Here is a 21703-nt window from a genome sequence, read left to right as displayed (position 1 = left end):
AGTTCACAGAGCCTCAGTTTTCTGAGCCTCGGCTCCTTCATCTGAGAAATGGGGGGCCCTGAGGCCACCCATAACTCACTGAGTAGATGTGAGGGTGAAATGAAGCTACAAATATTAAATGCTTAGCACAGTGTCTGGCATGTAAAAACCTAGCCTCACTATGATTATCCCAGATTTGCAAATGTTCTTCGTTAGCTTAGCGGCTGATTAGCCCTGTGAACTGGTTTAGATTCTATCCTGGAAAGCCGCTCGCTGGGCTCAAATCTGGGGTCTGCCACTAGGTTGGATGGATGGCCCAGGCCAAGGTGCTCCACGGCATTCTCCTGAGAACAGGACTGGAAAGTGTGGGCCCGCCTCCCTATTTAATTCATCAGAATTAAATAGGTTAATAAGCACAAAGCACTTGGCACAGGGCCGGGGACACAGCACGACAGAAATGCTGTTATCATCACAGGACATGGTGTTGGTCAGAGAAAAGGGACCAGAATCAAGCCCCTAAACATCACCTTTAGTCAGCAATGTTTCCATGACACCTCAGACACTTAAACTACTCTTTCCTTACGGGGATAACACCTCTGAACCACAGAACAAGTCTTCTCTTCTCTTCCCTAAATAACAGCTGTCTCCCCCCGTTTCTCTAAACATGCTGCAGTTTTAAAATCCTTCCAGGTGGGGCGCCTGGGTGGCTCTGTGGGTTAAGCCTCTGCCTTTGGCTCAGGTCATGATCCTAGGGTCCTGGAATCAAGCCCCACATCGGGCTCTTCGCTCCACAGGGGGCCTGCTTCCTCCTCCCTCTCTGCCTGCCTCTCTGCCTGCTTATGATCTCTGTCTTTCAAATAAATAAATAAAATCTTAAAAAAAAAAAATCCTTCCAGGCAAACAGTTTCTCGCAATGTATAATCCAAGTACTCCCTGCTTGCAGGAGACGCCCACCGGCAGCCTTAACTCAAGTCCACGTGGTCAACGTCTAACCGCTGCTGGGAATTCCTTCTCACCCCAGGGCTCTGAATATTTAACGGATGGTTCCTGTTCTCACAAGGTGCTCTTAGTGAATCAAACACTTATCTAAGGCCCAAATAATGTGTGGTGATTAAAGGCACCGGTCAGACCAACACCTGCACCTGGTTAAACCATCTATGCAGCTGGTCGGAGAACAGAATTACCTGCTCCACAGAGAAGAGCTCATTCCGGAAACAGCTGGGCAGGTGGTTTTATTTTCCACCAATACATACCCAGCACCTTGCAGCCCTGGCATACTGTAGGCACTCAATAAACAGTGACAGATGAGTCATTTATTTATAAGCTTCCAGGACTCCAGAGAAGTCCATTTTTGAAAGAAAATGGCTTTTTTCTTTTTTGGAAGCTCTGTAATGAGTACTTACTACCTGCCTGATGAAGAACTGTCTTAATATACAATCTTATATAATCCTCACCACAGTCGTCTGTGAAGGTATTTCCACGTGTAAGCTGAAAAGAATATGTGAGTTGAAAAGTGCTCTCTGTTGGTTAGCTACAAAATTACTAATTATATACATGACATAATATGTATCATTAATAACCCAAACAAAAGCGGATTCTACATTTATATATGATAATAACATATATATATGATATATATAAATATAAAATCGGGTTTTGATTGGGTTATTTGATTGGGTTATTCAAATCCTCTTCAGCCTTATTTTTTTGACTACGAGATCTGTCAATTTCGGAGAGATGCTGTAGGCATCTGCTACTGATGGTCAATTTGTTCACTTCTCCCTGCAGCCTGTCGGTTTTTAATTTATTTATCCCCCAACCCAGGTTGCCAGGTGCACCAAGGTTCACAACTATTCAAGTCTCTCTTCTCTGGGTGAGCAACTGTCTGGAACTTTTCTCCCCCCAATCCTTTCATTTTTAATTTCTGTGTCTTTCTGTTTTGGGGCATGTGACACTGCTACAATCACCCCCATTCCTCACATGAGGATACAGAGTCCAACGAGTGAAACGTGTCACACAGCTGTAAGCTATGACACAGACACCCCAAACCCAGGGCTGTCTGGCTCAAAACACTGGAGCTCCAGCGACTGCACACACTGAATCCCACGAAATGACTTAGTTGACGTTTTGCTAGGTTTGACTAGGACACTAGTTTAAAAAAATGTTTTTGACTCGCTGCTGTGGAGTAGTAGCTGCCTACCCACTCTATTTTTCCCTTCCTCCTTTTCAAGAAAAAAACCTCTCCTCTTAGGGGAAGAAAAGAGAGGAGATGTGTCTAGCTAAAAACCTACATTTCCCAGCCTGCCTTGTAGACAGAAGCGGTCAATAAGCAGCTGTGGTTGGATGGGGCTTATAAGAAAACTTTTTAAAAGGGGGCTGATTTGACAGATCTTTTTGTCCTTACCCTTCCCTTTTTCTCTGCCTAGAAACATGGATGTGACAGCTGGAGCTGCAGCAGCCATCTTAAGCCAGGAGACTACTCCTGGGGCTGGAGGCCATGTTCTAAGGCTGGCATTCCACTGATGGTGAGGGGAAACCATACCAGCCCCCTGGGCTGCTGACCTCCAGACTTCTTTGTATCAGAGAAATAAACTTCTATGTCCTTAAAGCCTGCCTGTCATTGGCAGTTATAAGCAATTCCAAATCAATGTAGTGGTCAGCATTTAAAAATTAGGAGAATTCACATTAAAAATAAGAAACAACTTCATTTTAGGAGAATCTGGAAAAATCAGAAAGGCTGACAACACTGGGTTTGCCTGTGTTTCCTACATGCCTACAGTGAGGTGGAAGAGAGCTAGAGTTGCCCTTTGCTCAGTCCCTGCCTGGCCCCTGATGTAGATGCCTGGGTTTGTGGTCTCTGCACTATGCTCTGCTGCCTCCTGCAATTGCCCCACCGGCACTGATGGACATAGTCAGGCGGGCTGCCCGTCTCTCTCTCTCTGGTGGTAACACCTTGGCCACATCAACAGCTCTACCTTCAAAGGGGATCCAGAACCTGCTGGGCTCCAGCCCACGAATGGGCTCCCAACCTAGACTTGTCCATCATCATCTCCTGCCTGAACTAGTGCCTTGCCACCTCCCCGGCCCCTAGTTACCCTGCTTCCCAATTTCCCCACGTCTGTGCCCCAGAGGGAGGCTGCGAACACAAGAGTCAGCTCAGGGCCCTCAACTGCTGAGAAACCTCTCGTGACTCCACCTCATTCAGGGTGCAGGCGAGAGTCCTTACCATGGCCCACAAGGTCCCAAACGATCTGCCCCTGTCACCTCTCTACTTTGGCTCCTTCCACCCTCTCTCAGTCACTCTGTCCCAATATAGGCAGAGAAAAAGGAAAGGGTAAGGGCAAAAACATCTATCAAGTCAGCCCCCATTCCTCCTTTCCCCCTCTTTCCTCCTCCTTCGGTGTTTCAGAACTATTGCATCTGCCCTTCCTGCACCAGAACACTGTCCCCAGTCTCCACACAGCTCCCTCCTTCAGCCCGGTACTCAAATGGCACCTACCCAGGAGATCCTCCCAAGCCATTCCCTATTGAAAATGCAGCCTCTGACCTGGACACTATTCCCCTCTCCCCTGCTTTACTTTTCCCCATAGCGCTAGCCACCCCAGGACACCTTATATATTTTACGCAGTAATCTAGTTTTTTTATCTTCCCCCCACTTAAGCACTAGGAAGACACAATCTTCGTTTCAAGCTTCTTCAAAAAAGTGCCTGGCATACAGCTGAACCCGGCACAGTTGCTAAATAAACGGACATCTATTGTCTCCTGCTGCCCGAGGCTCTGGCGACTTTAGCACTGGGTGCTCTGCTCATTGCCTCCTCACCGCCCTCTGTCCCACGCAGCGAACCCCCTCCCTCTGCTGGAGCCTCGGGGGGGGGGGGGGGTCCCCGGGGAAAAGCTGCGGCCCACCAGCCCGCGTGCGCCGTCACCTCTGCCCACGAAGTGATCCTGGTAGTAGCGGGCGCCCAGATCCACGTGCTCGATGCTGTACTGGCGTGGGCGGCTCTGCGTCCTTTGCTGCTCCTTGGGCACTTCCAGCACCGAGATGCTGGCGTTGGTGCGGTGGGCGCTGAGCGTGGGCTCCGCTGCGCGACCCTCACCGCCACCACCGCCGCCGCCGCCGCCGCCTCCGCCCGGGGAGCCCACGGCTGCGCGCGAGAAGCTCACGTTGCGCTCGCACTCGCCGCCGATCTCGTTGCGGAAGTGAGGGCAGCTGAGCAGCAGGTCGTTGCTGTTGTCGTCGCCCAGGTCCTGCTCCAGGTTCTCCTTGCAGTTGAGGTCCTCCGTGCTGGGGAAGGCGGCGTCCAGGCCGCCCAGGCCGTGCGCCCGTGCCGCCGGGAGGGCCGCCGTGGCGGAGGCGGCCGACGCGCCCGTGGTGGTGTTGCGCCGCTGCGCGGTGGCCACCCTGTTGGCGGCCGCCTCGTTGAGGTCGAACAGCATGCTCTGCACGTCGAAGTGCGCGAAGCTCTTCTGGCAGACCCATGGGCGTCCGGCGTCCGGCGCGCTGCGGCCCTCCTCCGCCTCCCCTGGCGCCCGGCCCGCCTCACCGTCCGTCTTACCGCTGCGAAGCTTCCGGAAGATGGACAAGTCCGTGGCGTCCCCGCCGCCCAGGCCGCGCACAGCCTTCTTCCGGGCCTTCTCCTTCTCCTTGGCGGGCTGGAGCCCCAGGAGGCTGTCCTTGGCGGGCTGGCCGTTGCGGGGGTCCCCCTTGGCTCCGCCGCTGCCCCCGGGGACGTGGGGGCCAGCGTCAGCCTGGAGCAGCTCTCGGAGGCTCTGGGGCCCCGCGGCGTCAGGCTGCTCACTGCGGAACTCGTTGAGTATGTCGAAGAAGCTCTGCTCGGGCACGCCCTGCACGTCGATGGAGGACGTGCTTCCGTACTCCCGGAAGAGGGGCAGGGCCCCCGTGTGCCGGGGTCCCCGGGGCTCCCCCGTGTCCTCCACGTCACACTCGCTGAGTGTGATCTCGCTGCTGCTGCGGTGCCGCAGGGGCAGGAAGGCCCGGCCAGGGGACCGGGGCCATCCGTCCTGGAATTCCACATCTTTGGACCTTCTCCTGGAGAGTCGGTGGAAGGCTTTGGGTCCTGAGGAAGCCGGGGTGCTGATGGGGGGCTGTCCGTTCTGCATGCCTCTCATGGAATGGGCCACCTTTGTGGCCTTCGTGCCATCTGAGTCCTGAGAGGGGCTTGGGTTGTTTTGTTCTCTCAGGGCCTCCCGCTTGGGCGGCCAGTCGGCCACTCTAGCGCGCACGCCCATCTTGGGCACTGCAGGAGTGGTGGGACTGGGGCGGGTGGTGGCGCTGACTGGGCTCTCACCAATGGGCTGGGGCATGCCGCCGTTCTGGACCCAGAATCCCATGGGAGCATAGTCCCCGGTGTGGGGCCCAGGGAGGACGTCAGCCCCCCTGGCCCCACAACTGGCTGCCAGATCCACACCATCATTGGGAATGGGCCGATAAGTGGTCATAGTCCACGGGCGCTGGAGTGCTGCTGGCCCCCTGTGAGCTGTGGAGTGACTTTATGGGGTCCCCTGGCCCTCAGCCATTGTTCAGGGCCGCCAGGCCCAGGATGAAGGATGCTGGCCCCTGAAGCCTGACAGGAAGGTTGTGAGCCTGTGGAGTCCAGTTCTCCACCATCGCGGTGGACAACTTGAGCCAGGACAACCTCAGGAGGCAGGTGCTGTCCTGGGGCCTCCAGTCTGAGCAGCTCAGCGGGACGGAGCAGGCAGGAGATGCTGGTGAGGGCCGGCAGGCTGCAGGGCTGTCCTCCCTGCCATGCTGCAAAAGGAGAGAAGGCAAAGGTGAGCTGTGACATTACTATTCCCAGAGGAAAGACTGTGTGTGTGTGACATCTTTATACTCATTTAAAAAACCCATTTATTATGCAAATTTTCAAACATACTCAAAGCAGAGAAGAGCACCACCAGCTTCAACAACCATTAATGATTCCCCATTCCTGTTTCATCTACCCACTCACTCCTACACTTTTATTTAACAGAATAGTTTAGAATATATCCCAGCTATCAGCTCATTTCACCTGAAAAAACTTAAGTTTATACATCTAGCAGTTAAGGCCTTTCCTTATTAACCACGGTACCTTTATCACACCCATCTAGATTAACAAGAATTCTTTAATATCATGTAATACCCCATATCTGCATTACATTTCCCCCATTGTCTCAAAGGTATCTTTTAGAGTGGATTTGTTCAAATCAGGATCAAAACATGATCCCTATTCTACCTCGGTGAGTATATTTCTTTCTTTTTCTTTTTTTAAGATTTTATTCATTCATTTGACAGAGATCACAAGTAGGCAGAGAGGCAGGCAGAGAGAGAGAGGGGGAAGCAGGCTCCCCGCTGAGCAGAGAGCCCAATGCGGGGCTCGATCCCAGGACCCTGAGATCATGACCTGAGCCGAAGGCAGAGGCCCAACCCACTGAGCCACCCAGGAGCCCCTCGGGGAATATATTTCTTAAGTCTCTTCTATAAAGTCTCCCCCACGCCCATCACCATTATTGTGAGGCTATTCACTTGTGTAAGGAATTACATCACTCGTCCCGTGGAGTTTCCCACTTTCAGGATCTGGCTGCCTTTTCCCTTGTGGTGTCATTAAACACATTCCTCTGCCCCCTGTGAATCCTATAGGTAGAGGCTGGACTGCTGTCAATCTGTCCTGCAGTCTGCCTGACCAGCCACCCCCCATAAAGCAAGTAAAAAATGACAGATGAGTCACCATGAATACTGGAAGATTGGGGGAGGGGATAACCCTAGGTGATTAATAGATACCGTAAGCCAATAAATCAGCTCCTGTCACTTCTTGGCTGAGATCTCCCCAGTGGCTCCTCACTGTGTTAGAATAAAATCCAAAGTCTTCTGCTGGTCCACAAGCCCCACAGGCTCTGGCCCCTGCCAGTCTCCCTGAGGCCTCTCCCCACCCCTAAGATCCCATCCCACTGGCCCTCTTTTCTGTTCTGCTGACATACCAAACCCCACCCACGATATCTGGATATGCTTCCTTCAGTTCTTCACCAGGCTGGCTCCCTTGAATGATGTCAACTCTTCAATGAAGAGAAGCCCACCAACGACTGCCGGTGTTTTCTGAGGAAGGGGAAGGCTCTGTGTGTGTGTGTGTGTGTGTGTGTGTGTGTATGTGTGTGTGTGTGTAGGGGGCATTTCCTAACTCATGTCCATAGGTACGGAACAAGCTAGGAGAGAACCAGGGGGGCAGCATGAAGCAGATTCATGGAGCAAAACATCGAGGCCAGTCTGTAATAACTGAAAAAGTCAGACTCAGAAGGCAGGGGAGGAGAGGAGTGGGGAGCAAAAGTGCACTCCTCTTCCCAGCTCCCAAAGGAGCATCCCTGAAGATGTTGCAGGGAGGCACACACGGGAGGAGAGAGGGGAGGAGACGGGAGGAGGAGGAGGAGGGAAGCCCCAAGGGCTGGGTTAGTTAAGGAAGACAGAAGCACCCAGGTGAGGCTGGGTGAGTGGGACAACAGAGGCATTTCTTTTTTTAAGACTGTATTTATTTATTTATTTATTTATTTATTTGAGAGAGAGCACACAAGCAGGGGGGGAGGGACAGAGGGAGAAGCCGACTCCCCACTGAGCAGGGAGCAGATGCTTAACGACTGAGCCCCCCACGTGCCCCCATCTGCATTTCTACAGAGATAAGTAGGCCTCAGCTCTGGTGACCACCCTTTGCGGGAATGTGGATGCCAGATCACTGGATTTTTAAGTAGAAATCAGAAATCTTGAACTGTATGCAACTTCTCCCAGTTTGAAATACAAAAATAACTGCAGCGACGACAACCAACTACCAGGCGGAGAAGAGATCTACAAGGATTTTCAAGAAACTGCTAACATTCGTTGCCTCTGGGAAGGGGAACTAGGTACTGCCCCCCCCCAGCCCAGCCCCCTATCGTGCTGCACTCAGCTCCTTAGTACTTCTGAAGGTACTCACTTATTTCTCTTATTTATTTCTGATTCCTACCCCATGAGAACGTGAGCTGCTGCTGTATCCCCAGGATCTAAATGTGTCTCGAAAGTAGGGGAAGGAAGGAGCCTTACTTTTCACTGTACACCACTGGCTACCTTTGGAATTACCGGCACCTACTTCTAGCTGATAAATAAATACTTAAGAACGTTACCAACAAAAACCAAGTAAGGGTCAATAAAATAAGTACCTGTGCCAGATTTGGGCAGAGGATGCTGGTCTGTGATCTCAGGTGACCAGTAAGCTCAGCGGCTTTGCCAGAGAGGAGGGCCTGAGGCCTGTCCTATACTCTGCTGGGCCCTGGATCCCAGGCCAAACTGGGGTGTGCAACTGGGCCAGGGGCACCCCGGGATTAGCCCTTTGAGGCCACACTGGGGCTGGCTGAGAAAACCAGTGGCCCAGATGCAACCCTGAATTACTTATGCAAGGACCTCCCGACAGATGGGCTTTGCTGATGGCATTTTGTTTCCAGCTCAGTCAGAAACCCCCCATCTGTTTTGCTCTCTTCTGTGAGAACACACAGATGTTCCTGAGGCCCCGGTGTCTTTCCACAGATCCTTTCCCCGACCAGGTGTAGCCAAGTCTCCCTGTGACACTCAGAGGCTGAGTGATACCCACAGCCTCCGTGGGATTTGGGGACTGCTGCACACTGGTCCCTTCCCAGCTGCCTGCTGTCCAATGCTGTCCCCCTTCCGAGAGCACCCCATCCTCCAGATGAGGAAGCCCCCATTCTGAGAGCCAGACTGCCTGGGTTCAGATCCTAGTGTGCCACGGGCTGGATACTAAAACTGTGGCTCTGTTTCAATCTGTAAAATGGGGAGAACTACTGCCTATCTCCTGGCCACTCCTATCCCCACGGTTCCTTCCTTCATGTATCTTCTCCCAACCCCCTCAATTACAGAAGCACAGCCAAGGGTGGACTTGGCGGCTGCGCATTCTCCGAATGGATGTCAGCGCACAGTGTCTTCTCTCCAGTGTTCCTTGGCTCCTGCTTGTTCTCCACACCTGCTCCTCTGGCCTCCTGGTGTTCTTTCAGCCCCTAATAAATTCTGCTTCTGCCCAAGACTGTCCCAGTGTGGCTTTGCAGCTGGTACCGGAGGACCCTGACTAACGCACAGTGCAAGGGAGGCAGCTGGGGATGGTGGACGGGGAAACACGGGGGACGGTAACACAGTGAGAGGTGAGTGGCAGTGGGAGAGGCCGCTGGGATGCATGTGGCTGCAAGTGATGGAATCCCAGCCGCCAGTGGCTCGGGCAATGAAGACATCTCATTATCCTGTGTCAGAAGGAGGCCAGATACGGTGACTCCACTCTTGGTACACTGGGATGATGTCAGACTTTCTCCCCCCATGCCCCCATGCTCCCCTGCTTCCCTCTGTGTGCTGCTGGCCTGCATCTTGGGCTTGAGGCCTCTGAGTAGCAAGCTGGTGGCCACACCCACGCTTCTCATTGAACCATGGGCAGTGGGGAAAGAAACGGATAAGGTAAGACTGTTCTACTTCTTACCCATCTGACCCTAGTCAGGAAGGAGAATGTTTGCCAGAACTTTCCTCCTACATCTCAACAGATTTTCTCTGTTTTTTCTTTCTTTCTCTGGGCTAATCAGCCAGAATGTGGTCACATATGGCCATTCCAGGCTCAAGGAAAGCTGGGAAAGCCTCGAATCTGGGATTGTCCTGACTGTCCTTAGACCAGGAAGGACTTACCTCTGGGGCCGGCCACGTTGGCTCCCTAAAAATGTCAGGGTCTGTTGGAGGACCAGGGACTCACTAGTGTATATGTGTAAATTCTCCCAGACTGTCACTTGTAAAGATGCTGGAGAAGTCTAAGCTGAGAGGGTGCTCCCTTATCAGGCTCCCCAAGCCTGGAGGCTGGAAGAGTGGACATGCAGGCAAATGCCACAGCGGCAGTGTTCTGGCTCTGAGGGACCTTGCTCCTCAGAGCAAGTGACCCAGCCAATTTCACAGGTAAGGGGGGCACCTGGGTGGCTCAGTGGGTTGAAGCCTCTGCCTTCAGCTCAGGTCATGATCCCATGGTCCTGGGATCGAGCCCCGCATCGGGCTCTGCTCCGCGGGGAGCCTGCTTCCTCCTCTCTCTCTGCCTGCCTCTCTGCCTACTTGTGATCTCTCTGTCAATTAAATAAAATCTTAAAAAAAAAAATTCACAGGTAAGTGACATGGCTAAGGGCAGAGTAGAAGGGAAAAACAAAAGCCTTCCAGTGGTAGACACTTGTGGTTTGCTTCCCTGGCTTCTAGGACTCTTTTGTCCAAAACAGCCCAGATTTCCCTTTGGGAACCTGCCTTCTCTGATTCCCACCCAGTGGGCTAGAGGAGGAGCTCCTTCTTGAGCTCAGGAACTAACCACATAACGCAATCAGAACCAGTGAGACCCAGTGACATCATTGCCAAGAGTCCTAAGGCTGAAGGCTATGCTTTTTTCTCTTACCTGGAGTCTGAGAGGATGTGAGGGATGGAATCATTGCAGCCATCTTGTAACCATGAGGGAAGAACCATTTGTGAAAGGGGCTGAAAGAGGGGGGAATCTGGGGGCTTCAGTCATCACTTTAGTCTGAGTCAAGGTGGACCTGAAGCCACCACTATTCTACTTCCCACCACCAGATGTTTTAGTTATATAACAAAACAGTATCCATAATAGCAGCTACCACAAATGTGATCCTTCTATAGTCCAGATCCTTCTCCAAGCACTTCACATTTATTATCTCTCTTAATTCCACAGCAACTCTGTGAAGTAGTATTATCTCCATTTTAATGTAAGGAAACTGAAGTGGGCAGGTGAAGTAATGTGCCTGAGGCCAGATGGCCACGAGGTGGCAGAGCTGGGAATGACCCAGAAGCTTCATTCCTGAAATCAGGCAGTTCTGAGTTCAAGCACCAGCCTTCCCTGTTGCCCAGTGGGCAAAGCCCTGGACCTCTCATTCTCCTTTTCCTCACTGGTGACACACCATAAAATATCTCCAGATCCAACTGGTCCTCTGAGTTCCAGGCTCAACTGGTCCTCTGAGTTCCTGCTTACCTGACACCACCACAAATGTATGTCAGCCTTTACTGTAACACTAACCATTCCCACCCTGAACTCCTGATCTTTCTCCACCCACAAAACTTGTTCCTCCTCAGAAATCATCAAGGTGGGCTAAGGTATGCCACAGGAACAGAGAACCCCAAGTACGAGGGGCTTACACAACAAAGGTTTGTTTCTTGGTCATTCTGCATGTCCAACGTGGGTAGGCCAAGGGCCTTTGCATGCCTGCTTTACTCCCAGTGGATAGAGCTGGCCTTTCATGAGACCCAGCCAATTTCACAGGTAAGGCACATGGCTAAAGCACCTAACAGCCTCCTTGTTCCCTCTGCGTCTGCTTCCCTAGCTGCCCTCTTCCACACAGTAGAATTCATATTCACATTTGAATCTTAGTAAAAAGATTCAAATCTTAGGATAAAATTCAAAATCCTCACCTCAGCCCTCAAGACTCCTTTCCTGTTCTCCTCTTGCTCTGGGAGCCCAAGCCACAAAGTCCTTCTTTCAGTCCCACTGCTTATTCTCCCTGTTGCCTCAGGGCCTTTGCACAGGCCACTCCCACTGCCGTTGCCCTTACCTAGATAGTTCTTTCTCCTCATGACTTTCCCTTTTCATGAACCTTGTTCCATCCCCAACCTGAGTTCCCAGAGCACGCTCTGGGCATTTCTCTTTGGGGTTACCTGCATCAATGTATGTATGTAATTTAACACATAATGAGCCATTTGCCATAAGGTTTGTGAGGCACTAGACTCTCTTTATTTCTGCCTGCATCTCCAGCATAGGCCTGACACACAGTAGGCCACTAATACATGAGTGCTGCTAAATCCATGAGTGGAGGGATGACAACCTTACAGACCAGGAAGAGCACAGGCTCAGTCAGAGCCTGTGACCTGAGGGTAGGTGGTACCTGCTGGGTGACCCAGTGTGTCTGTCCCTGGGAAGAGGCATGTTTGGGAAGCTGAAAGTAATGCATGGAGTGTGTGTGTGTGTGTGTGTGCGTGTGTGTATGCACAAGCTGCCCCTTCACATGGGCAGACACAGTGGGTGACCACATGTGTTGGAAGAGCAGGTAGGCACCCAAAGCTTCCTTCCTACGCAGTCTTCTGTGTCCAAGGCTGCCCCTATCTGCTCCAAGTGTTACTCCTTCATGGAAATGTGATCCAGTCACTATCAGTGGGGCTCAGTGGGACCCAAGAACTCTGGTCAGTTCAGGGTTGTGGCCTCAAGTCTGAAGGCTACTCTCAGGCCCAGGGGGAGATAACCCACTGCATGCACTTGGTAATCCAGCAGTTTCTGCACATATACAAGTCATTCGTTTGTCCAGTAAGAACTAGTCCTTCCAGCTTATTCATTCATACAACAGACACCTATCACATTCTTACAAATCATTCAGTCGAAACAATTCATTCAGTCAAAAGAGCACAAAAACCTTATTCTTTTACTGAACATTGACCAGGCATATAAAACTCATTCATTTCACAAACACCAAGCACCGAAAATCTGCTCACTTATTCAATACATTTTTCAAACACCTACTACGTGCTATTGTAGGTGCTGAAGATACAGCCCTGAGTGGGACAGAGACCCCCTCCACCCCCCTGCCCAGCCATGAACTTACTTCCAGGAGAGGGAAGCCACAGAAATAAGTCAATCAAGACAGAAAACAAATTAACTTCAAAGGGCGATAAGCAGTTGAAAGGACTAAACCGTTGTGATAGGGCAGGGCGGGGGGCTGCTCTCAACAGGGGACAGTCAGAAGGGCTGGTTGTGGGGGTGCCATCTGATCCCGAGAGAGGGCGCCTGCCACGCACCGGGTATGCTGATGAGTGAGGCTGACATGCCGGAGCAGGAAGGCTGGGAGTGGCCAGTGTACGAGGCAGCAGTTCCCTCCCCCACTGTCCATTAGATGCACCAGGGGAGCTTTGTAAAAATACAGGTGTTCACCCTCCTCCCCCAGAGAGTCTGAATCAGCTGGTCTGGGGTGGGGACCAGGCCTGAGAGCCTTTTAAAAGCTTTGCAGCTCATTCTATTATGTAGCCAGGGCTGAGGACAGAGGATGGAGGGCAAAGAAAGGAGGGTCTGACACCAAGCCCTGCTTTGCCGCAAATGCAAGAGGGGGCAGACTCGTGAGCCAGAGCAGGCCTATGCAGAGGGGAAGGAGAGCCGGTGTCCCCGTGGCCCCAGCCCTGGCTGCCGTCTGGGAAGGGGCAGGTGAGGGCTGGAGGCTGCTAAGAGGGTCACATACAATGAAAATTCTTGGGTCTGAAGGGCATGGGGACCACGGCAGGAGGTTTTTCAGGGAACCGCTGCTCTGGGACGTCTTGTCCACACCCTTGGGCCCCACCCAGGGCAGCTGGCCTACCCCGTCTTCTCCTTCCTAACTTCCTCCCATACCACAGACACAATGGCTCTCATCCTTCCTTCGCTGAGCTCCCAGGGGTCTGCACACACCCTGGGCTATGGGATTAGCTCACTGGATTTTTAAGCCTTTGAGTAGCTCTGGTTCCCCTTGGACTTCAAGGGGCTCTAAGCCTGCAGGGGACGAGGGTCTACCACGTGTGTTCCTGCCACACGAGCAGGCTGGGGAGGGGGTGATAACATAATGCTGATGGTAATGCACACACTTGGCATGCATGGACGTGTGCTGTAATGACCTTATAAAGCAAGGACTTCCGGCATGCCCATTTTACAGACGAGGCAAAGGTCACATGGCCACGTCACCTGGCGGGTAGGTAGGTAGGAGGTAGGTGGAGCAGCTAGGATCCCCAGTCTCCTTGGTTTGCCTCCCACACCTTTGCCACTTCACTCTAAATAAGAGGTGGAAGCCCAAATGAGCATGTTGTGTGAATACGCAAATGATGTGAGTATCTTCAAAAATCAATTCGTAAGGACAAAACTCTAGGATGTCAGCAACAGTTCGGCTGACTTCAGGTTAAGGATCTGTTTTCTCAGGACACCTGGGTAGCTCTTCCAGTTAGGCATCTGCTTTTAGCTTGGGTCATGATCGGGGGTCCTGGGAGCCTGATTCTCCCTCTCCCTCTGAACACCCCCCAGCTCGTGCACCCTCTCTCTCAAATAAATAAAATCTTATTTAAAAAAAAAAAAAAAAAAGGAATCTGTTTTCTCCCTTCTATGTCTTCCTCCACTTTACCGGAAATTCAAGTATCCATAGGACCCTTTAGAGCTCCCAGTAAACAAAATGGCCGGAACTTCCAGATGTCCCCTGAGGAAGCCCCCAGGCAGAGATCGCTCCAGCAGCCACAACACCCGCAGCAGGGCCCTGAGCAGGGTCACCCGGCTGAGTACTACACTCGCAATGCTTCCGACACCACATGTGTGGATTTTCCACGCCAAACAATTCTCCAGTTCTCTGCAGATACTGACGGGGTGTCCCACAATTTAATCCCCACACTTATTACCTGGAGTCCGTGCAGGCTAAGGGCTCAGTTCCACCAGACTGCCCCCGACTTCTGATGCTAATCAGGAGTCCCCAGGTTACGCACACATCTGTCTGACTTGGCTACAAACTGGGGGTCCCACAACCCCCTCCTCAGGCTCAGTAATGGGCTGTAACAGCTCACAGAAGTGAGAGATATTTCACCTACTATTACTGGTTTCTTATAAAAGGTACAAATCAGGGACGCCTGGGTGGCTCAGTTGGTTAAGCAGCTGCCTTCGGCTCAGGTCATGATCCCAGCGTCCTGGGATCGAGTCCCACATCGGGCTCCTTGCTTGGCAGGGAGCCTGCTTCTCCCTCTGCCTCTGCCTGCCACTCTGTCTGCCTGTGCTCACTCTTGCTTCTCTATTACAAATAAAATCTTTAAAAAAAAAAAGGTACAAATCAACAGTCAGATAAAGAGATACTCAAGATGAAGTCCAGAAGGGTCTTGAGTCCCATGGAATTTGGGGGTGCACCACCCTCCCAGCACGTGGATACACTCACCAACCTAGAAGCTCTCTGAACTCCGTCCTTTGGGGTTTTAGGGAGGCTGCATTATGTGGGCATGATTGATTAAATCACTGGCCATTGGCGATGCCTGCGATCTCCAGCACCCCCTCCTCTCCAGAGGTTGGGGGGGTGGGGCTGAAAGTTCAAACCCTCTAATCACAGGGCTGGTTTCCCCGGCAACCAGCCCCTATCCCGAAGCTATCCAGGAGTCCACCAAGAATCACCTCATTAGCATAAACTCAGGTACGGTTGAAAGGGGGCTTATTCTACAGAACAAAAGAGGCTCCTATCACCCACATCACTCAGAAAATTCCAAGGATTTTAGAAGCTCCTGGGCCAGGAACTGGGGATAGAGACAAATATATATACTTTTTATTTGCACTTTTGTATTTAAGGTCAAAGAACCCAGAGAATGGATGTTTCTAACTGAAATCTTTTTTTTTTTTTTAAAGATTTTATTTATTTATTTGACAGAGAGAGATCACAAGCAGGCAGAGAGGCAGGCAGAGAGACAGGAGGAAGCAGGCTCCCTGCTGAGCAGAGAGCCCAATGCGGGACTCGATCCCAGGACTCTGAGATCATGACCTGAGCCGAAGGCAGCGGCCCAACCCACTGAGCCACCCAGGCGCCCCTAACTGAAATCTTAACAGCCCCTTCACTCACACCGGTGAGGGGCCTGGGAGTCTGAGTTCCCGAGAGGCTTGTTCTCTTCCAAGTGTATAAATCAAGTACAGCTTCTTTCCCTTCCTTGGGGGAGTGGGGAGAAAGAACGGTAATTATGTGCTCAAACATCAGGTGTGCAACTATTTTATTTTAACCCAGCAATTCCATTTCTAGGAATCTGTCGCTCAGATAGTCACGCCAGTGCATGTGGAAACACAGGTGCACAGCGGTTCTGCTGAGGGGGCACTCACGCCACCACAATGTGTTAACATGGAAGCCGTAGGAAGACCTAATAGTTCTTCGGCAGAGGACGGGCTAAATGGGTCCGGCTGCCTCCACTCCAGAGACACAATGCAGCAATGAACAGAGAAGAACAGAGAGGCAGAGCCCCCTGCCGTGAGCACTGGAGGCCCACTGTGGCTGGAAGTGAACAGGTAGAGCTCACACTCAGGAGTGCTCACTATGTACTGGGCTAAGTGCTTTACACACATTAACTCATTTCATCCTGATGAAACCCTGTGAGGTTCACAGGCCTCCTTTTATTTTATTTTATTTTTTTTTAAGATTTTATTTATTTGACACAGAGAAAGAGGTCACAAGTAGGCCGAGTAGCAGGCAGAGATAGATGGGGAAGCAGGCTCCCCGCTGAGCAGAAAGCCCAATGTGGGCTAGATCCCAGGACCCAGAGATCATGACCCAAGCCAAAGGCAGAGGATTAACCCACTGAGCCACCCAGGCGCCCCACTGGCCTCCTTTTAAAGCCCACCCAACGGAGTCCAGAGAGGCTGAGTAACTTGCCCAAGGTCACTCAGCTGCAGAGCAGTGGCTCTGGGGTTGGAACCCAGGCAACCCTGCTCCAGAGTTCCTCTACTTGTGAAGGGAAAGGGGCAAACTGCAGAATGAAACAAAATGATTTGGCTTCAACAAAAGGGGGTGGATTTCATTAAGAGAGAGAGTGAAAGCGAGAACATAAATGTCCATAAGGAAAGGACCTAGGAGGATACCCACCCAACTGTTTAACAGTGGATACATTTTTTTTTCAAGATTTTATTTGTTTATTTGACAAACAGAGATCACAAGTAGGCAGAGAGGCAGGCAGAGAGAGAGAGAGAGAGAGAGGAGGAAGCAGGCTCTCTGCAGAGAACCCAATGTGGGACTCCATCATGACCCTGAGACCATGACCTGAGCCCAAGGCAGAGGCTTTAACCCACTAAGCCAGCCAGGCGCCCAACAGTGGTTACTTCTAAGGAGTAAAATCCAGGTTGAAGATAAAAGGACAACTTTTTTTTTTTTTTAAATTCTACGTGTTTGTTCTTTAATTCTTATAAACATGTAAGTTCAAGGCCCTCTCCAGGCCCCCTATGAGGCCTGCCCTGAATCCGCATCCTGGAGAGGAGCCCCGTGAATAGGTCTGTATGCTTTCTTCCAGACCTTTCTGTGTGTCTACAAGGAAATGCTCACAACTGCCCAGGGCATGGGCGTCTCGGGCTTCAAGTCTACAGTTGTGAAAGTGAGCCCGTGAGAAGAAACATGGGTGGAGGGAAAGCCTGCCCCTGGAAAGCCCTGGGAGGACAGAACGCAGTTAGAACAGATGCTTCAGGGGCGCCTGGGTGTCTCAGTTGTTAAGCTTCTGCCTTCAGCTCTGGTCATGATCCCAGGGTCCTGGGATAGAGACGGGCAGGCTCCCCGCTCAGCGGGAGGCCTGCTTCTCCTTCTCCCACTCCCCCTGCTTGTGTTCCCTCTCTCTCTGTCAAATAAATAAATAAAATCTTAAAAAAAAAAAAAAAAAAAAAGAACAGATGCTTCAGCAGCAATCTGGCCTTTGTTTTAGCCTGCGAGCCAGTACAGTCGGAGTCATGTGGGTTAAATACTTGTATAATTACGTGCTCATATAGAGAGATGAATTTAAAAATAATAAACAGCCTCAATAGTTGCTTTTCTTACTTATTATCAGCTCTTGGAGATTTCCGGTTGTGGCAGCTGTCGCACGGGGGTTAGAAGCCAAGACGACTCAGGTTCAATTCCCAGCTCTGCCACTTAATTACCTAGACCTTGGGCAGGTCACTTAGCCTCACTACATCTTGGTTTTCTCATCTATAAAATGAGGTAATAATAGCACTTCACTCCTAGGGATGTTGTGAGGTAACGACTGCAAAGACTTCGAGTGTTCCTGTGTGAGTATTAGCTATTAACGTTTTACTTACATAATAAAAAATGAAACCTCAAGCAAACAAATAGAACCAAATGTAGCCTTGGCATGAACCCTGGTGGCTCAGGGCTCAGGAGCCAGGTCACCCAGGGTGGTCGGCTTTGAACCAGAAGCTGGGCCAGCCCCTCCTTCCCAGCGGCCTGGAGCCAGGGCCACAGGGAGGTGCCCCTTCTGAGTCCATGGGGGAGTCGGGTGGGTGAGACCAGAGCGTGTTGCTCTGGCCCCCCAAAGCGCATGTGGAGGAAGCATCTTGTTCTAATTCTGGGCACAGTCCTACTCACTTCAAATGAGACTTTGAAATGCAGAATTACAAAAGGATGCCTCCTAGAGCAGGGGCACGCATGCCAGGCCCACCCAGAAGCTGCAGCAGAGCGTGTGCACTCTGGTGACGGGACCAGGCTGTGCTGGCTGGAGGCCCGATAAGGGCTCTGTGGCCGGGGAAGCCACTTCTGGGGAGACGTCGTCAGCGCCACAACCGCTGCTCCATGGCCGGCTGGCGCTAGAGGGATCTGGCCCGCTCTAGCCAGGCCCACGGTCAAGCCACATGCGCTGGCATAGCCATGACATTTATTCTGATGCTGAAACTTTTTGATGAACAGCTGCTCCCTAGAACCCGGAGAGTCCTCACTATGACTGTAGGGGGCAATACTTCGGGGTCTGCTCCCACGACTGCTGCTGCCCAGGCCGGAGCGGTGGCTGGATGTTTAGTATGTCCCCCGACGGGCTCATTCCTGTGACCAGGCCAAGCCTCCTTCAGAAGATGGTGTCTTGTCAGCATGGAGCCTGACTTGCACACTAATCCCAGCTAATTGCCACCGAAACCTGCTAAGATCACATCTGTTGGGCTCGGAGATTAAATCAATATTTGACAATCTTGATTAAATACAGCCAGGGAATCCTTGTCAAGGAACATCTGTTAAAGCCCTGTTCTTTCCATCCTGTTCTTGGGGGCCAGCCGGGGGCATCTCTGGCTCTGCTTCTCACCTGAAGAGCTCTGCGGAGGGATGGGGGTGGGGGGTTCCTGCGGTGGGAGGGGAGGGGAGTGAAGCTTGTTATCCTGGGGGGCACCATCTGCCAGCAGTAATCACCATACCTGCCCCTGACCCCTGGGGCTGCTGAAGGCCAGTCCCCAGCTGGGGTGAAGTGCTGCCACAGAACCCGTCTTCTAATGGTCCACTGAGGCCGTGGTCTCGTCACCGCTATTTCAGAATGGAGAAACTGACCTTCTGAGAGGGGACACTGCTTCTTCAAGGTCACAGAGAGAATGGGAGGAGGAGCAGGGGCTAGACCTGGCTCTGGTTGATTCCAGGGTCTACCCCGTGACCAACTTGAGAGACAGGTTGTCCAAAGTAAGAATAAAAACTGGCGCTCAGGCCCCCAGGAGCCCAGACTGGAGGCCAGTTCCAACGGTCCAGTTCCTGAAACTACATGAAATAATGGCGGCCCCACTGAGAAGCACTGGCCTCACGCTTGGCCCTACTCACACCATGCAGCATCCTGAGGTGAGGACCCTACTCCTCTCCCCATTTTACAGAAGGGAACACTGAGACTCAGAGAGGCAAGCTAGCTACCTGTGAGGTAAAAGGCAGAGGGAGGACTGGAACCAGGTAGGTCAATCTATGGCCACCAGAACCACTGTCATTTCTAAAAAGCAGGGATAGAGTGCCTGGGTGGCTCAGTTGTTAAGCATCTGCCTTCGGCTCAGGTCATGATCCCAGGGTCCCAGGATCAAGCCCCACATTGGGCTCTCTGCTCCGCAGGGAGTCTGCTTCTCCCCTGTCCTTCACCCTGATTGTGCTCTCTCTTACTTGCTTGCTCTCTCTCAAATAAATAAATATTCAAAAATAAATTAAAAAAATAAAAAGTCGGGATAAAGCTGTGAACATGATGGGCCTCTATAAAGACCTGCTCTCCATCTCTCGGTGATTTAAGACGGAAATCAGTCTCATGCTGGGATCCTGCTGATTAAATCCTGGCCCCAACACAGACCAGAGCAGGCAGTAATGCCACCTCGTCACACTGCTGGAGGAGCCCGAGATGATCGCCCTGCGATACCACTCCCCACGGTAAGGGCACAGAAGCAGCACACATACATCCCTACTCAGGATTTGAAAAACATCAATGAGAACCACTCAGCAGCTGCACTCAGAGCACCCTCATGGGGGAGGGGCGGGGAGCAGTGGTCAGACACCTGAAGGCCCACAGCTGCTGCTGCTCACCACTCTTCGCCCAGGTTCAAAGCAGTGCTGAGATCAAGGGAGTCCTCCATAGGTCTCTGCTGAGTCCAGTAAAAAGGGAAAGAGGAAGGTGAAGGGGAGGAGGAGGGGAAGGGGAAAGCGAAGGGAAGAGAAAGGGGAAAGCGAAGGGAAAAGGAAGGAAAAGGAAGGAAAAGGAATGGAATGGAATGGAATGGAATGGAATGGAATGGAATGGAATGGGAAGGGAAGGGAAGGGAAGGAAAGGGTAGGGTAGGGAAAGCAAGGGGAAGAGAAAAGGGAAAGGGAAAGAAAAGAAAAAAACCAGACAAACCAGTCAGCGACCTGGCCAGATAACCAACTAGTCAGCCAACCAGATAACCAATAATCAACCAATCATCCAGTTAATCAACTAACTAGCCAGCTGGCCAACCAACTGGTTAACTAGCCAACTGATATCCTGTTTCTGTGTCCCTGTCCCTGTCTACTTCCGTCTCGACCCCATCTCTCTGCATCGCCATCCCATGTTTCTACGTCCCTATCCACACCTGTCTGTGTCCTTCTGGGTGTGTCTCTCTCTCACACATGTGCACACACAGACGGCCATAGCTCTGCTGCTTTCTGGCTCCTGAGTCATGATCCCATGTTAACTCACCACTGAGGTTGTGTCCCAGGCCAGGCAGCCTCTGCCTGGTCCCTCCTAACTCTCTCCCACATTCCCAGTTCCCAGAATCTGCAAGAAGGGAGAGAGGGTGAGGAATTGGCCAAGATTATTAAAAAAAAAAAAAAAATGCAGGAGGCAGATCCCAAATTGTCTGCTGAGTAAAATCACCACTGGCACATGTGGCACTGTTTGTGCTCCCAATTTCTCATATTCCAGGAAGGATTTACGCAGGTCTTGTCCAGTCTTACCCCCACCTTGACATGGAATCCTACAAGGAACTTGGCTGGTTGGCTGCTTTAATCAGAGAATAAACTCAAAACTTCACGAAGAACATATTCGGAAGTGGTTCAGCAGAATGGCATACTCTCTCTTATAATTAAGAAAAAAAATGTGTATTAAAAAAAATCTCCATGCTACATATTTTATATCCATATGACCACCTAGGATGATGCAGAGCAAAGATCTGGAAAAGCGGTTTCTACTGTAAGTGGTCACCCCAGGGAGGGGAGAGACCGTGTGTGTGCGCGTGTGATCGTCCTATCCTCAACCTCCTGGCTCCCAACCTTCTCAAAGTCAGGCGTCTCCACTTGGCCACCATCGCGGACCACCTGTACTAATATTTGCTTAAGATAATCCTTTCAACCAGCTCACTTACTAAAACCTTAATAATTGCACCAGTATTGGAGTCATATTTTTTTCTAAGGCTCCTCAAACAAAATTCATGAATATGAACATTTGTAAAGCTTGTCTGTGTGTCCGTGGAAATGAGCTTTGGTCCCAGAAATGTGCTGACGTCAAAACCAGAACGCAGCTTTCAGACAGGATTCTGAGCAAAAGAGGCATGATTTCATTTATATGAAGTTCAAGAACAGGCAGGATGCAATGTTACTTCGGGTTACTCTCCTCAGCGAACAAACCTTCAAAAAGCAAGAAATGGTGACCATGGAAGTCTGGAAGAGTAGAGGCTTCCGGGGGAGGGTGAGGGTTCGGATGGTGGGATTACAGAGATGGTTCTGGGGTACT

The 21703-nt window shown here is 51.4% G+C and overlaps 1 protein-coding gene across 5 annotated transcripts in view; it reads right to left on the bottom strand.

Annotated features, from left to right (window-relative positions):
* Window positions 1-21703, bottom strand: part of SIPA1L3 (signal induced proliferation associated 1 like 3) — a 236349-nt gene that overhangs the window by 97505 nt on the left and 117141 nt on the right. For all 5 annotated transcript variants that reach the window (XM_047710004.1, XM_047710001.1, XM_047710002.1 and 2 more), the window contains one exon: window positions 3906-5749. In XM_047710004.1, the coding sequence (XP_047565960.1) occupies window positions 3906-5439 (1534 nt within the window). In that variant the 5' untranslated portion in view covers window positions 5440-5749. The remainder of the gene's footprint in view (window positions 1-3905; window positions 5750-21703) is intronic.

This window comes from Lutra lutra, chromosome 17 (assembly GCF_902655055.1).
Source record: "Lutra lutra chromosome 17, mLutLut1.2, whole genome shotgun sequence".
NCBI lineage: Eukaryota > Metazoa > Chordata > Mammalia > Carnivora > Mustelidae > Lutra > Lutra lutra.
This window is presented reverse-complemented; position numbering and strand designations above follow the sequence as displayed.